Source organism: Hetaerina americana, unplaced genomic scaffold (genome assembly GCF_022747635.1).
Source record: "Hetaerina americana unplaced genomic scaffold, ioHetAmer1.1.p SCAF_9, whole genome shotgun sequence".
NCBI lineage: Eukaryota > Metazoa > Arthropoda > Insecta > Odonata > Calopterygidae > Hetaerina > Hetaerina americana.
In genome coordinates this window covers 48581344-48599455 of record NW_027287538.1, presented here as the reverse complement: position 1 = coordinate 48599455, position 18112 = coordinate 48581344, and the positions used below count along the sequence as shown (strand labels likewise).

The 18112-nt window shown below is 34.3% G+C and overlaps 2 protein-coding genes across 2 annotated transcripts in view; both read right to left on the bottom strand.

Annotated features, from left to right (window-relative positions):
• Window positions 1-1268: 1268 nt before the first annotated feature.
• Ccm3 (programmed cell death protein 10 Ccm3) lies at window positions 1269-9008 on the bottom strand. Its single transcript, XM_071597567.1, has 5 exons — window positions 8839-9008; window positions 7191-7377; window positions 6981-7110; window positions 6280-6444; window positions 1269-2760 (listed from the first exon to the last, which is right to left on the bottom strand). Exons 1-5 carry the CDS (start codon window positions 8908-8910, stop codon window positions 2676-2678), a joined length of 639 nt encoding a protein of 212 aa, XP_071453668.1. The 5' UTR covers window positions 8911-9008; the 3' UTR covers window positions 1269-2675.
• Window positions 9009-17108: 8100 nt separating this feature from the next.
• Window positions 17109-18112, bottom strand: part of TM9SF2 (transmembrane 9 superfamily protein member 2) — a 30644-nt gene continuing 29640 nt past the window's right edge. Inside the window, exon 15 of the mRNA XM_071597500.1 lies at window positions 17109-17832. Within this exon, the coding sequence (XP_071453601.1) occupies window positions 17765-17832 (68 nt within the window). The 3' untranslated portion in view covers window positions 17109-17764. The remainder of the gene's footprint in view (window positions 17833-18112) is intronic.

The window sequence follows — 18112 nt, the reverse complement described above, 5'->3', positions numbered from 1 at the left end:
GGACCGAAATATCAAGGCAGCAACATCATGTGCATCAGAATCTCCTTCAAATTCCAATATTTCTGATATATCCTCATTACTATTAAGTATTTGATGAATTTCTGCCACATCATCACCCTTCATTGGGAGTGACAAAAATATTCCTATTTGACATCTAGAGGCATAATATATTTAATCAAAAAATTTGAAATCACATACGAAATATTTAAGAGCTTCATATCTGACTTTCCTAAACTTGAATAACCCTATCTAAAAAAATTAAAATTTGGTAAAAAAACAAAATATGTACTGTTACCTTTATAATGTGAAGTACATAGATTGGATTATGTTTGGGGATACACAAAAAAGAGGCCAACCAGAGACGATGGTCATAACTGATGATAAAACTGATTTTGCTGGGAGTCAGGAGTAAAAACACTGATGAACATTCAAAATGAACTTGGACAAACATTAGTCATAAGATATGACTAAATTTTTTTAAATTAAACATTTAGGAAAAAACAAAAACATAGAAAAAAGAATGGTCAAATACACTCATTAATGACAAAAGTAATCCATAAGTCCCATGCAACTCATTACATTAGTCATATACATATGTAATATATGTAATGCATAGTGAATCTGCTTTTTGCTATCTTACACATGATATCTAAAGAAAATTTGCTTAGATATTCGCAAATAATACAATGATTGCCTCAAATTAAATAGTGGGCCAAAGATAAATTGAATGCTAAGCGCACATGATGTAACCGAGAGGACCGGCGATTGCTAGAAAAACCACTTTTAATTTTCCACCTCAAAATGCAGCACTAATCAAAACCATATTACCAACAGATATTTGTGTTTCCACTTGTTAGCCAGATGCAAGATACAGTATGCGATATGACCCCTAAATTATCCTACCACAGAGCCCAAAACTAAGTGGTCATATTTTTAACCACTACTCTATAAATGGGGTTTTGATAGTGAAACATAATGCGTACAAAAAATTGTCAATTATAATATTTCCATATGTTTTCCCACAATTTCAATTATATGATAAGTGCCATGATATTAAAAAGCCTTTAATGCAATTTCATATACTAAACATATTCCATCACGGGAATATCTTCATGTATAGTCACGTATGCCTTATAATGAAAACACATGGTCCTCATACAAAACAAACACTTTCCATTTGAAGGCCCTAAAATAACGTTTAAACTGATTTGATATTGGGTAACTTCTCAATATAAATATTTTCCAATCAAATTAATAATACACACATCTGATCGATTTATCCATTTTATTTGTGCATATCAACAACTATTTACATATACACATTATTAAAAATTCTGTAAATAAACAGTCAACATCTCTAATATTTATAAATCTCTTAAATATATTTAGAATCCACTCAATACATTATTAACCATCTCTTGAAACTAACACTCAAATGTGAAAATGTGTTCAAAATCTATCACATTTTCTTAGTCAACATATAGTTTTAAAAGGACTACTCCACAAAACCACCTTGGAGAATGTGATAAGAATAAGACATTATTAAAAATAAGACTATGATGCTGTAAACTAGGCAGGGTCCACATTCACAATTTGAAATACATAACACAACCAATGACATAATTACGCTTCAGCCGTCACCATTTACAGCAGATGATAACAATTCAAACATTGTTAAATAAGACATACACACAATTTTAAGGACCTACTAGGTGCACATGACCATTGTTGGAATTTAGAAATATGGACACAAATGTCGCACTCGGAACAAATTATTTATCCCCATCATTGACTGGCATATAATACAGCAGAAGTCTGTCACAAAGTTATCCACTACACCTGTTATTTAAAACTTCTTGATAAATAAATAATTAGAATGGAATAAACAAGATAGACTTAAAAACAATCCTTCTTGGAGGTGAACACTTCTGCAGTGGTAACATCTGCGCAGGACTTGACTGCACACCATCGAGAGCAGGACTTTTAAAGGAAATGACAGCATTCTTGGGATAAAAATTCCTGCTTTCATTTCATACTGACAAAAAATACTTTTCATTTAAAATGCCTTAGTTAGCAACAAATTTTACTCAAGAAAGAGATAAGAAACAGTATCACAAATTATCAGTTTCCATATGAATATAAGCATCCATCTGAACTGCTTTACTGAACAGACTTTCTTACACAACCTAAATAAGCCTCATGTAAACTTACACGAAGATACCTATTTACAATGTTTCAGCAAGTAATAATATAAGGCACCTAAAGGTTTAATCGGCCTTGATTAACTCCTGAATTTCATGCTCCTGTTCCATTTTAATGAAAAGCTAATTATTCATGATATATCTTCAATCTTCTCCAGGTATTTGAAACCATTACATTTATTTCCACTTTATCATGATGAATGTTCTTAACTTTTTCTCCAGTTGCAGATCACACCACTAGGTTAAAATATTGATTTTTTAAAAGGTTAAAAACCAATGGAAAAACTGTCCAAGGACCTTTAACCTTGGAGCTGGAATGACTTCAATCAGTGGAAGTTTAATAAAATATATACAATACAAATATATCTCCCAGGTATGATCATGTAGTAAAAATTAACATTTATAACATGATTGCACACAAAAATATCTCAATGAATTTCAAGAAATAAGCTTTCATATTGAATTAACATTTCACTATTCACATTTGTCCCTCACAGTAGCCATGATCATATTTGTCTGATGGATGAGGTACAAGGCACTCACAAAAACAGCATTTGCCCTTGAAAAAAAACATGAAACTCAGTTAATCAATGTGTCTGTGAAAGGAGGTTCTGAAGATGAATAGATACAGGGATTATCACATGCAGATACACCAGAATTCATCAAATACATAAATTAATGGAATTCACTCATAAAACATTTTAAAATTATTAAATCTCATAACAATTACAAGATGTATTGAAACTAAGAGATAAAATGAAGATGCATACTTTCATCTAGTGTACCACCCATGAACAGTGGCAACCTTCTTCCTTAAGATAGTCTGAACCTGAACACGGCTTTGCAACTAAATCCCAATCACAAATATTCATTTTTTTTATTTACCACTCAACATTTTAGTAAGGACGAACCACATGGCCTAAATATCATTTTTCCAGGATGCTGGACAACTGGTATATAAGTCTCAAAGAGAAGCATTTTAAATATTTAGAGAAAAATGTTTCACTAGGAAATACAAAAATTATGACAAAGAAAACGTCCTTTTCCATTGTAAATCTGAGGTAATATGGTAGTTATTTTTATATTTTGAAAATATACTAATGGCTCATTAAAACATTAATATGGAGCATGGTTTTGCGTGGTAAGGAAATTTGGTAAATGAAGCAAGATGATGGGCATAGATTGGAGGCTTTTAAAATGTGGGTGTAAGATGATAGGATATGAAGGGATACAAGAAAGGCAAATTCAGAGTGTTGTGATTGGGAATAGGATGTTGAAGACTGTGATAGGGGGGAGTAGGATGTTGGGCAAACAAGTACAGGGAAGGAATAGGATAGAGATGCTGAATGGAATGGAAATTATTAAGCATAAGTTTGTCACTTCAGCTTATACTAGTCTAAAACAATTTCTAAATATTAAGTGAGCAACTAAATATCAGCTCAGAAAATAAAAATCCACCATCTATGCATTATCACAATTCAATGAAAGTCGGAACAAAACAACTTATTTATGATGATTTTTACAAAAAGTTTGGAGTATATACGCTATCTGAATAAAACTTGTCAATAGTAACCCGATCGCTAATGACATTAATTATCATTGTGTTCACATCCACTCATCAAGATAAAAATACAGTTATCTATCTGAAAGTTGTTGTGATAGGCGAGGGTAGATCCCGCCTTTTACCGAGCCCAACAGTGAGTGACATACACACATCAGGGAGGTGCGGGCAGTTACTATCCCTGTGCCGCCTATGGTTTCTCAGGAAGGCCTGGTAGCCAAAAAATCTCACGGCTTGGATGGAGCTGAGGATGCTCAGAGGCATCCTCAGGAATCGAACCTGAGTCCTCCCGTCACTAGTCCAACACTCAAGCCCTCATCGAGATACTATTGGGAAATTGCTTTTTCATTTCCAGGGGGTTCAGGTTTTAAATTCACCTGTACAAGAAAGCCAGCAGTGGAGAGGGAAGTAACATCCTAGTACCAACAAAAATCTATTTGTATCTATCAGAAAGCCTTAAAATAATTCAAAGACAAGAAAATCATTGATATGTTATTATCATCATTTTCAAATATCCTTGGGACTGAGGGGCTCATCCAATTTATTTCGGGTGGTTAACAACTTTTGCTTTGACAAGCGCCCAACTTCAGAGAGAGAGACTGTAATTTAGTAGGCAGGCATCTATCTGATCAAAAATTCAGTCACTAACAGACCATTGCGCTCACTTAGTGAATCGCATACTATGTTGCCACATCCTCCATTGGCCTCATCTGCTTGACGTCCCCTCACGTTTATTTCTTTGTTTTTATTCTTTTCCCATTTTTACTTTTTTCCTACACTTTCTCATCCTCAGAGTTGCTTCTCCTTTCCATCCCTTTCTCTAGTTTTTCTATTACTTTCCTCTTTCTTGTCCACCTGCCTTGACCATCATTATTCATTCCATCCTCTCATTATGATGACATTTCTACAAGGGCTCTTCAAAGATCTTTGCCATAGACAGCAGATTTTTGCAACATTTGGTACCAAATTAACCAGGCTATCAATGGAAGGATCATGATTATATTTTTATAGTCACATATTTACAAAAAAAATTCATAACTTTAATTATCTGATGCATACTTGGTAATCATCAAGGCAAAATCTCCTGCCTAAGAAGACCCATGATAATATCTAATATAAAATTATGAAATTACTGCAACCATGACCCTCCCAATTGTTTAGTGACTGTGGCATCAACCTGCAAATTACAGGTAACTCTTCATATAAACCATGACGTTGCTTTCTCTTCAGATTTCCCTGGAATGTTACAAGTACATGAACAAATTGCAGTCTCAACCACCACATGCATCTGAAATGCAGGACTTGTGGCAATGTTGGGTTTGAGCTGTCCATTAGAGGCAGTAGCATGCCACTGACTGAGCAAAAACCTACATATTTCCATAAGTTCCGGTCAACAAAATGTCCTTTACTGTTGAAAGGAGTTTTCGTGAACATTCTTTGTAACTGAAAAACATAGCCAAGGAGCATCCTTTATCTTATAGTGTCAAAAACTGACTTCTCCCAAAACACTTGCTGAATTCTCAGAACTTTTTCTGAACGAGTTTTCCAGATTAGCAACACTTCATTCATTTAATAAAATTTTCACATTTTTTAGGCTGGTAGGAACTGGTTATGCATTCATTAATGAAATACTTGAACACGTGCAATATACATGCAACATAGAGATGAATAAAATTAGCGCAAACTATTGATAAACTTTTCACTGTCATTTTTAAAAATGTCCCATTTAAAAGCATCAAACTACATGGAATCCATCTTAGCTTTCTTCTGTCAAATTCTAAAAAGTTTCATACATCATGGAAATTATGTGCAATTGTAGATGGTAACCTACTTTTGCTGGCTATCCAGTTTATATGGATTGTATAAAATGTTTAGCATCCCTTGAGTGTCAACACACTTTTGCCAGAGACTTTTCAAAGACTAGGAAGGCTCCCTCGCCGGAAGATTTAGGAAGGCACTTAAGGGTGCACAAGACAGCTTCCTTGACAGAACTTTGGGTCCCTTGGTTGTGTCCTTTGAGGGAGGATTTCACTTTTGGGAATAGGAAATAATCTACTGGTGCCAATTTGGGACTGAAAGGGGGATGGGGAATGGTCGTGATGCCGTTACAGAAGATCTCCGCAAGCAGACACTCCACTCTGCTTTTGGTCATCCATCCAGACCTTTGGGATGTGAGATTAGTGTAGATCTTTTGCAATGCCAAGTTTTCAGTGATAATGGTTTTTTCGTACAACCCTTGTATAGTTTAACAGATAGATAATAACTAGGTTTCTAAGAACAGTGAATGGGCCTAACATTAAACTTATAGCTTTTTACTCTTTCTCTCCTCCCTTCTTTTACATTCCCCCAAAGAATGAACTATTTCAGGGTATTCCACTTCAATCTTTTTGTCAGCATCTGTGGTTTGTCTAGAGAAGTCACTAGTGTTGGCCAATCCCTACATTTTTTAATAGCTAATGAACAACATGCACTTATTTTATTTTACAAAAACAATAGGTATTTTAAAAGAATACTCACTGGCCTTCTTTGAAATACTCCTTGAGGGTATTACTGAATCTTTTAGAATACTTAACAAATTCCCTTTTTCGCTGCTCAAGTGACTGCTTGCCAGAAGACCCAGGAATAAAGCTGGCAACTTCATTAACGGCATCCAGGAGCTTCTTAATTGCACTTGCTATCTCCCTGAATAGAGAAAGTATCATGAATTACACATCCTCCTTACAACTGCTTAATTATAGTGTAAAAAACATTAGTAAAAATGTCATGCAATTAATTATTTAATTTGAGATGAGTACCCCCGGCACACATCATTTCAGGGCCCTTTTCACAAAACATTATCAATACTGTTTTATAATGAAAAACTATAGATTTGCCATTCCAAATTTTTTTACATTAAAATATTAAGAGCAGCTTTGGAATTAAAAATGTATAATTTTTTATCATATATAGAATCAATTCCACAAATTTGTGCTTCAAAAATACTTTGGAATGACAGAATTATAGTTTATTTTATTATAAAATAAATAATTTCATAAAGTTATGCTTCAAACGACCAATTATCAATACTGATATCAACAAATACATAAGTACATTATATTTTAATTTATATACAACATCCTCAAGGTGTTTTAAGATAAAAAAGTGTTCCATGAAAAGATTCAAAGAGAATAGTATGTACATGTAATGGCAAGTGTTACTAATTTAAAATGAACACTCACTTGATTGTTTCAAGAAATGTTTTGCGGTCAGAGATTTCATCTGGTATTCTACTTAATATTCTTTTAAGAGCAGTGGACTTCCTATTTAATTCCTGGAAAGCATCTTCAGTCCTTGTCAGATGGCGCTCCACTGGAATCACAAATTAGAAAAAGGTCATTTATAAACAGGATGACCAGAAAATTCTTTCCCATGGAGATTAATTAACATACCATCAGCATCTGCATTGGATGACACAGTTCCTTGTAGCCGAAGGATGCTCTCATTCATGTTGATACCAAGATCCCCTCGGCGTAATATTCCCACAACAAAATCATACGCAAATCCTGGATTAGATGCCTCTACTTTGCAAATGGCCGCACGTAGTGTTTGTGCTGCAGTGACATCTCTTCTCTCAAGCTACCACAAAAGAAAGGTTTAATATAATAGAATCTTGGACCTTTATAATGCAAGTCTTTTATACGGGCAACTTTCATTCCCTTTCCCACTAAGCACTAATTCCAATTTCACAATTCCATGAGGATAAGCATTAAGAAGACAAATATACTGCACCGACATAATCAGCCAAATTGTATAGATATACATAGTTAATACAGAAAATAGGCAGATACCATTGGAGGTTAGGATAGGTGTCTTTGATACATCTTGCCCCACATTATGCATTTTTTCCTACTAAAAGTGTTCCTCGACGATTTAAATTCCCCCACTTCATTCATGAATTTCCCTATAGCTTACCAACCCAAGTGCATTTCCCAATTATTAGTGAAAATTAAATTAAAACTAACTCCTAAGTATTAACATGGTTTGAAGGGACCACTCTTTCCGCAAGCAATATTCATATGAAGACATTTTTTACATGACTTAAGATAAACCGTTAAATACAATGGTGAATGGACAATAATCAAATTTTGCCAATCAGAAAATTGTGCCATTCAAAGAACAGTGATTACACAGGTGACTTTTATATGTATTTAGTATCTTCAACATAGTCACTTAATATCGTAAACAATGCAATGGCATACAATCCAATGTTATAACTGTACAATTTAAGAGCAATAATTACATTTCCCACAAACTTGTATAGTGTGGATTAAAATTTGACACGATTTGATTGACTTTACTGTTTTTCCATTGCATTTTATAATAGTCATTGATTATTATCTGCGAGCACTGTCCTCATGATTAGCTTAACAATTATCATGCATCCAATTGGCAATGCTGAATTGTTTTTTTCTTAAAAGTTAAGTTTGGATTTGGTTGGTTTTCTTCAAAGGGTCTGGTTTTCCATTTTCCACAGGACTAACTTATTTCAATTCATTGGAGAGTAGGAGGAACGTGAATCTTCTAACTTCGTTTTGACAACAGTGATATAAGCTCTCACATCCAAGCTTATCGAAATGATCACATATTCTAACATTCCAATTTTTTTGCGGCCATAAACGAAAATCTTATCATGACTATGCAATGCCCAAGCCAATTGGGACAAGATAAGCCACCACCAACAGGACATAATAGGTGCCCATCTTAAGCAACAATAGCACTGTGGCTTAAGATTTTTAATGATTAAGCTTAAAAATTTACATCAAATAGCCGTAAATAAATAAGAAACTGTCATTTCCCATTTGAGAGATATTGAGAACTCGACCAACATTAATTAGTAATTGCATTAGGCTAGTGAACTGTTTATAATTTGATTAAAGGTCAAAAAGAGGACTTGCATGGACTAAAATTGTATGTTAATCATCTATAACTCTCAACAGCAAAACGATAGCGCGTGATTATTTTAATACGTGGTATGCTCAGGAAGGGACGAAATTAAACCCCTTAATCAATCATAAACCGTAATTTTCGAATTCTTACCTGTGTTAAAATTGGCCGAATTAATACAGGAAGTACTAATGATGTTACTGGTGTATCATCTCCCATTGTCATCGTTCCAAATATCTTCTTTGGGACAAGCTTCTCAGTACTTGAGACTCCACAAATACGACGACAAAACTCTGTCCATATGACGACATCAAAATGGTGAGTGAAAGTATATAGCGGATGTTAAACAAATGACAACGAGAAGATGCGATAAGCCATGTTATGTATTCACGAGATGTGACATAGAAACCTTGTTATTTTGTGTTGGTTCTGTACAGGTATTTTGTATTCGTTTTTCTTCAAAATAAATACATAATACTATTTGAAAGTAAATATCTGCATTGGCTCTACTCTATTTTACACATGTGTTTAACTAATAAATTTGAATGTAAGGGAAGCTCTTTTAATATTTTACCGAATGTCTTTCAAAAGGCCGCTTGCAATTCTAGGTATAAGACCTTAAACAAGGCATACTGCCATTTACTTTAATAAGTCGACGATTGCGTGCTCCAGTACTAACCTGCATAGATACCTAATAATATTTATTGATCTAAATATTTTACAAGAATAAAATGTAGGATATGTCATTTAAAAATACGGGATCATCCAGGAAGAACATAGAATGTATAAAACAAAATTTCAAAGTCCGTTAGACTACCTGAAAGCTCTAATTTTTATTGTAACCCTTCTCAAACAAAATGTTTCGTTAAACTTTCTTTTTATGGAATTGTGCTTAATTGATATTTGTGTAATAATAATAATTTTCTGGTCATTAAATGGGCATGCAATAGAACTCGTCAAACATGACACAATGGGCCTAAAACAAAAAGCAGCACATCAAGCATATAACATCAGAAAATTATGCATTTTTCTAAGAATACAAAATTCATTCGCTGAATACAGAGGTTAGCCATGATTATAAGGTGTCTTTAAATTTGGCAGAGCTAGTTTCTCTAGCAATTTGCGGCAGTTAACTATTTAATTTTATCCCAAAGTTATTGAAGTAATGGTATAATTTGGTGCTAACAGTTATGGTAATATTGACCTCTTTTCTCTCCCACCATGTTTGCTTAAAAAATGTTAAAATTCCTGACGCATTTTAGAATGCTTATTTTTGCATAATTTTATTGCTTTGTTTTTATGTGTATGTCGGATAGTTATTCATAATGCCCATTGAGTGAAATTTGTTTTCTGATGTCACAAGGCCTGCTGATTACTACTACCATTTATCATTATGTTTCATCATCTGGCTTGTAAAAAGCACCTTATTTCTGTTGCCATCTCCTAATCTTGGATATAAATTTATATTGACATTTTGTCCACATTACCTGAGCTATAGGTGAGAATGTGTGCATGTATGTCATCTTAAAATGTCCTCCTTGCATTGTATATCATTATTATTTTTTAAATTATATAATACATTGATTCTCAACGACGCGTATGTATCTATATGGGGGGATCGAGATGGTGCGGGGGCTAACGTACTGGCTTCCCACCCTGAGGGCGCGGGTTCAAATCCCGGCGGTGTTAAATATTTTTCAGAGGTATCTCGATCCCTACTTGAGGTGCTTCGTGGAGGGCACTTTGAGTGAGTACGCCGTCCGTCGGATGGGACGTTAAGCCGCGGACCCCTTGGCGCCTTTCGTAAAGAGTAGGCTAATGCCGACGCCGGGTTTCTCTCCACCCTTCATCCTTTCCTGTCCTTCCCCTATGGCGCAAATGACCTTAGCTGTCGGTCGCCTCCCCTCAAAACTACTATATCCGTATCTATATGGGATTTTGACGGTAGCAAATAATGTTGAATGTCTTTATAGTTGTTGATATAAAAATGTCATCATCATTAGTAGAATAAATGTTTTTGTCTTTCTCCTAGTAAAAAGATTTAGTTCCATTAATAATAATAGATAAAAAAGGTTTTAACTGTTTACAGGCAATGCTCCTGATTCCATAACACTCAACAAAATACTCATTCAAATCCCAAGAATATATATATATAACCTTTTTTGAAAAGCTGGCATTATTTTCACTGGTCCCTTTACCTTTTTGAAATCCATACTGTTCCTCGTATCGAAATTTACTTCTAGTGATGTAGTTATGAAGTGCCTCCCATGGACGAGATGGAAACACTCATGCATTACAATGACCCCTATATCTCTGCTGATGGGAGGAATGCTAATTACTCCTGGTAGGGTCACCCATGCCCGATAGGTTGAAGGTTAGAAGCCAGACAAAAGGTAGTCCATGCAGCATCTGTTCCTTAGTGAAGTGTCTGACCCCAGTGGGGTTGCCATTGAGTGATGGTGTCACATTTTAAGGAGGAAGGCAGCAGGAAACCACCTTAATTATTATTAATCCCATATATTTATGATCAGTTGAGAGAAAATGAGTCCTGACAACTACAGGACTCAGCTGGGTGTCATGCCCAGCAGTGAGGAGGCCAAGGCTTCCATGGTCGTCATCTCACGAAAACCTTGCAAAGCAAAAGTGACGTCAGCAGCACAGAATATGCAGAAGAATAAGACCAAATTAGTTAGGAACTTGGAATGTTAGGACAATGTTGAAGAGAGGAAAATTAGAGAATATAAAGCGAATGATGGGAAGAGGATATGTAAATATTTTAGATTATGCGAGTTGAAATGGAAGGATAGCAGGGATTACTGAAGCCATAGTTACAGAGTAATAGACAGCGGAGGGGATGAGAACCAGTAAGGGGTTGCCATTATATTGAATAAAAAGGTAGAAAGAAGCGTTGTCAAATCAGAACGATCAACGGATAGAATATTACTAGTAGAGATAAAAGTAGAGTCGTCAAACTTGGTCAAGCAGTCAGAAAGAGTTAGAAGTCGATAGGGTATAAGATCAAATTTGTTGTCTCAGGCGTAACTTTGTGGAATTTGCATAACATATTGAAATGTAATGAAATAATTGACTTTGTAATTCCACACACTTTATTTAAAAAACACACGACCCAGGTTTCGACGTTGAACGTCATCATCAGGTGGTCCTCATAGAAGCACGCTGGCTATATATACCTTCTGATCATAGGAGGGGGGGGTTGGTCAGAGAGGGAGGTCGGAGGGGTAAAAAGGTTACAATGTAGCTGGGAAGAAAAGACAATTACATTTTTGATTTAGAAGAGTGGTAGGTCTAGGAGTGGGGAGTGGGAGGGATACAAAATTTCGTTGGCAAGATCATCTTTCCAACGGACACATTTCAAAATTTCTAACTGCTCCAAAGCATCGAGCCTTTGACCTTTTTCTTCAAAATGAATAATTTTTGTCACAAAGTCACTTTTGTGATCACTTTCGATAAGGTGTTTTGCAAAGAGGGATGTTATGTTCTTATTTTTTACACATGTTTGGTGTTCTTTAATCCTTTCTTTAAATTTCCGTCCTGTTTGTCCAATATACTTTGTGCTACAATCCGAGCACTTTAACTCATACACTCCACTCCTCTCGTTTTCGGGGACTTTGTCTTTAGTGTGAGAGATCAGGTTCTTAAGGCATGAACGACTGTAAAAGGCACATTTAATTTTTTCTTTAGGTAAACTTTTAATTACTTTTTGAGAAATAGTCCCAAGATATAGTATTCTCCGCCATTTGGCAGTGGGATCTTTTACATGTTCGGGGTTGTAAATGTGGCTTAAGGCTATTTTTGTAAGTTTATTCCGGTAAAGTTTATTTATTAGATCTTCTGAATACCCATTGTTTACTGCTAACGTTTTAATTACATTAAGTTCCTTATTTACATTGAATTTTGACATAGGGATAGCGGTCAAACGGTGGATCATTGCATGAAATGCCGAAAGCTTTTGGGTGAAGCAATGCCTTGAAGAGGAATTAATTAATTGGTCTGTATACATTTCTTTCCTAAAAATGGAATACTGTAACCCATCTTTGTCTTTAGAAATGGATAGGTCGAGGAAATTCAGGGAACCTTTTTCCTCTTTTTCACACGTGAATTGTACATTAGAATTGATAGAATTTAGATGTGCTAGAAACTGATCTAAATCAAAAATGTAATTGTCTTTTCTTCCCAGCTACATTGTAACCTTTTTACCCCTCCGACCTCCCTCTCTGACCAACCCCCCCCTCCTATGATCAGAAGGTATATATAGCCAGCGTGCTTCTATGAGGACCACCTGATGATGACGTTCAACGTCGAAACCTGGGTCGTGTGTTTTTTAAATAAAGTGTGTGGAATTACAAAGTCAATTATTTCATTACATTTCAATAGGGTATAAGATCAGTTCAGAGGCCATAATCACATGTGCTCCTGCAGGAAAACATTTGATAGTGATGGGGAATTGGAATGCTACAGTAGCCAAAGGATGAGATGGAGGATTATGGTTTAGGTACGAGGAATAATCATTGGGAGAAAGCAATTGAATTCTACAGGAGACAGGGGTTAATCATCACTAACACTTGGTTTAAATGCCACAAAAGGCATAGGCATACATGGAAAATGCTAGGTGACTTCGAAAGGAATCAGTTAGGTTTTATAATGGTCAGACACAAGTTAACAACAGCATGATCAATGCGCACAGTTTCCTGGGAGCAGATGCAGACTCTGACCTTAATTTAGTGCTCATGAAGTGTAACATCTGATTAAAAAAGATAAGGTAGGGGCGGTTTAGGAAATGGAATATAGAAGCATTAACTTGAATGACTAGGAAGGAGTATCAGCTGGCTGTTGAGGAAATCATGATTAAGGGAAAAGAGCCAAGTACTATCAAGGAAATATGGAACTATATAAAAAAGGGCTATCGAAAGCCATAAAAGAAATTATAAGAACTGTTAATAGGAATAGGACAAGGAAACCATGGATCTCAGATGAGATGATTGGAAAGATAAATTAGAGAAGGAAATGGAAGAGTGTAAGCACAGAGTTAGGCAGAAGGAAGCACAAAGAGTTAAATAATAATTTGAGTCTGCAACAAATAAAGCAAATTCTCATGTCAACCCTCCATTTTCAGCAGCATTAAAAGCTCCATGAAAATTATGAAATTTTAAGCCCTCACTGAATCCATTCCATGATTCAATGACTGAATTAAATTAACAATAAGTAATTCTATCCTAAAATAACTATCAATGTATTTTAAGGTGTACCAAAGCAGTGGCTCTCTGAACTCCCTCTGACATCCAAATTTAAAGACTCACAGCCCAATCATTTTTTAGTCAAATAAATGAATTCTAAGTACTAAAAAGACAATATTCTTAGATATTAATTCCTCTAGAAAAATGGTACTAAAAATATAATATCAGATAAACATCCCATTAAGGAAGAATTCAGACTAAATTTCTTGGCACTTGGATTAATTCAAATTCATCATGGGAAGAACAAATAATAAAGCCAGCAAAAAGTAAGCCCACTTTGACGTGCAGTGTTTTGTCAAAATCTAAAATCTTGTATGTTCTTCAAGATGTATATTTAAACCTCTATAACAAACTTCAATCAACTATTTAATGCCAGGAAAATTAAGACAATCTACCAAAAAGTTTGTTGAATGCATATACATGGAATATAAAATCTTGATATAAGTTTGATTTTGTCGTTACCATTGTTATTTTGTATATTAGTCATTTCTATATTGCATTCTTTCACAGTTTATGTTTTACCATACATATAGTAGTCTACCAACCTTAGGTAGGATTTTTCCTCAACTCTAACATGTTATAGATATTTTAGGGGTCTGCAAGGTTAGATGTAAGGATACCCATAAAAAATTTACATTTTATTTAGCTGAGAAATGTCCTTTAATTATTTCCTAAGATTGGAGGATAGTCTAAAGGTTTTCCTGTAATATATAACGTGGTTAAATTAAAATTCCAAAGAGTAAAAATCCTTCAACCTAACTAGGATTAAAACCCAGGTACCTCAATTTACATAATGGTATGCAAAAATGTATTTTGTCATAATATCTTGTTACTTTAATGCCCCAAAAATTTCAGAATGTAATATGATGCATCAGTAGCCTAACTGGCTGAAATAATCAGCTGGATATTGAGATATATGGTTTCAAATCCAGGTCAAGGCAAATGATTTTTACTCTTTGGAATTGTTTTATTATAATTCAAATTAGCAAATGACCCTACTAAATTTGCATCTATCACAGTTCTTTGAATATGAATAAATTAACTACTTTTTATTGATATCACAACACTAATCCTGCTTTGTTTTAACTCACCTGGTCAAAATATGAATTGTTTTTTCCAGTGACCACAATGATTTCTTCCATTTCCTTGGGGATGATAATTTATGCAATTAAGTTTGCCTTCTGGCATGACTTCCCTTAGCTTCTTAAGTATTACCAATGAAATGCCTTCAGGTTAGCAAAGGCTGTCATGTTAGATAGGTAGGTATTTTAGAATTTGAGAAAAATTAACTTTCATCACATATTTAACTTCCTTCAATGCCACAAGTAGATCTGAAAATTCGAAACATTCAGCTTCACCAAATTTTCAACTTATTTACTCCAATGTCAAAGTTAATGTTTTATTACATCACATATATTTAAGGATGTGACTGAGCTGAACACAGCATATAAGCAGGTGTTGGTAGCAGTGAAGAACCATAAACTGGTCATTTCTTTTGCCAACATTATCTTCATAAAACAACTCTGGGCCTCGGAGAGGCATTGGTCTCCAAATCTCAGTCCGTACAAAATGTCAGTCGTGCCAATCCTGGGCTTTATTTCATTTAGCAACTGCCACTGATCAAGTACCACCAGTGCCGATGTTTACACACTGTGTGCAGATTGTGTAGCAAAGCCCTCGCGCATAAAAATATAAAAGTCATAATACCAATGTTTCCAGGAAGTGTTTGTTAGAGAAGAAACATTTCCATAATTGACTTTTCTTGACAAGAAAAAAATATTTTGTCAATAAATTAGTCAACAAAAATTATGGAACATACAATATCCCATTTTTAATTATTACCAAGTTATTATTGCTAAAATAAATGCCATAGCTAAAGAGCTTTGACTAAATAACACAAATTTTTCCAGTACTTCAGCTTAAGTAGCATGTAAAAATTAAATTTCGAAACAACACTTAAGAGAATTGCCAAGTAAAAAATATAGAAGAACTTTATTCATCCTTACCAAAAGAAGTAGTTCCGTTCCCAAGTTTGCATCTGAATATGAAGACTAGATATATGGAAAAAAATACCCATCGTTCATTACTTATTGCAACTACACACACAATTTCCCAATGAAGACGGCACTTGACAGCTTCCAAACTCAGTTTCCTCATTTGTCCTCCTTATACATCAAATCTTTTTTGTAGTTTATTTACAGAAATTACTTTCTTACATGTCACAAAAATGTACGATTTTTTAACAGCACTTGCCAAAGTCCATTGACAATATATAAGACAATGAATGTATGACTTTCTCACAAATATTCCATAGGCTTAGAAGACAAATAAGTTTATGAATGCATTGATGTAATTATATACACATTTTATAATTACCCTGAAAAACATTTTACTTGGAAAGTAAGAATGCAAGGGTTATCCCAATTCTGAAAGAGTCTGTTTCAATTAAGATGATACAGGCACTTAGTCAATGAAGAATATTAACGATTGATATAAATACTTCCATGCAATCTAAATTCATCTAATTCTCAGGCCAATTCAAGTATTCAACTTGTGATGAGAACTTTCATAATTTTTAATAAAAACTTTAATGGAAACATACCATTACATTTTGACTGTAATAAAAACATCACTTAATTAGCCATTTTCTTCACTAAGTTGTGCACAAAACTTCAGCAGTTCACAAACAAGTAATATGAATTTCTTTGGATGGTTTGTAATATGTACCTACTTTCAACGGTGTAAATAAAGCATCTCATGGAATATTCCAAATGCAGCAGGAAGTTTTCAGCAATAGGAAGTTTTGACAAACTTTGCAACACAAATTTATACACACAAAAAGTAAATAAGAATGTTCTGCTCAATATACAAGTAACCATATATTTACAGGCATTTAAAAAAAAACGAATGCTTCTATCCTGCGTGAGACACAAAGGACAACTTTAAGTTTAAAATAATCATAAAGTGAAATACTTTAAAAAAATTGGAATTGACCAACTAGATTCAAATTCCCAGGAATAACTACAATGAAAAAAAACTAAGTATTTGAACATCATTTAGAAACTAATAGTCTTTGAATATGAAAAGAGGGCATTTTCATTGACACAAAAAATCTTTACATTAGCAATTGACTTCAGATTGAGAAGTTCATTAAAAATTCTAGTATCATAAATGTTAACAAATCGTACAATTTATTTTCATGTTACCATGTATAGTGCACTCCTTTACATATTAGATATGATGAAAGCCATTGAGCCACTGAAATGAATGGCTCAAGATGATTTTTTTAAAACATTGTTACATCAAAAAAGAATTGCTTTTGCAGGCATAATACAAATACAAATGAAATAAAAATAGGGTTCACTGGTTACACATCATAGAAAAATCAAAATTTCACTGCAACTTGACTAATTAGGGAGGAAATACAATTAATCCTTGCATTCCATTAGGCTCCCTTAAGGATTTCAAAACAAACAAAAAGTGCTAAGCCACCATTACCACACCCCTTATACTCTTGTAAAAACAAATACCTTTTCACTTTATCCTAAAACATTTTGGAAAGTTTGAAATCATCAACATGTGCAACTTTATACAAACATAAATACCAGACATGCCATCATTTTTAAGTCTTCTGTTCATTGGAAATACATTATAGCATGATAAAATTTGACTACATTTCCATTTCCATTCAAGGCGGCTCATTTTTCATTTACTGTAATACTATCCTTCTTATAGCTTTTGACTCAAGCAACCTAAGACACACACTCACTTCCACTCCAAGATGCATTAGTGCAGCTGCATTCACACCTATGATCCAACAGAGTTTAGTCCACTTTCACAACACTATATATCTTCCGCACAAACCAAAAGCAGGCAAAGAAGCCGATGGTCCCTGAATCATTGAGAAAAATAAATCAGTTGAAAAAATAAAAAGATGTTTTGGTAATATTGTTGGAAGTAAAATCTTTTAAAACATCATGTGAGTATCGTGGTTATAGCTTATGTGGGATTTCCAACGATTAATCCCACCTACTTTTCTCATGATTTTACTCATAATGGCAGCTGAATTTGGAATCAATTGCCTGAGTAGCAACTGACAACAAAGGTACTGGAGAAATGTGATTTTTAATAATTTTCTTAAATTTCTACTAATTAGTTTACAAACCCATCTA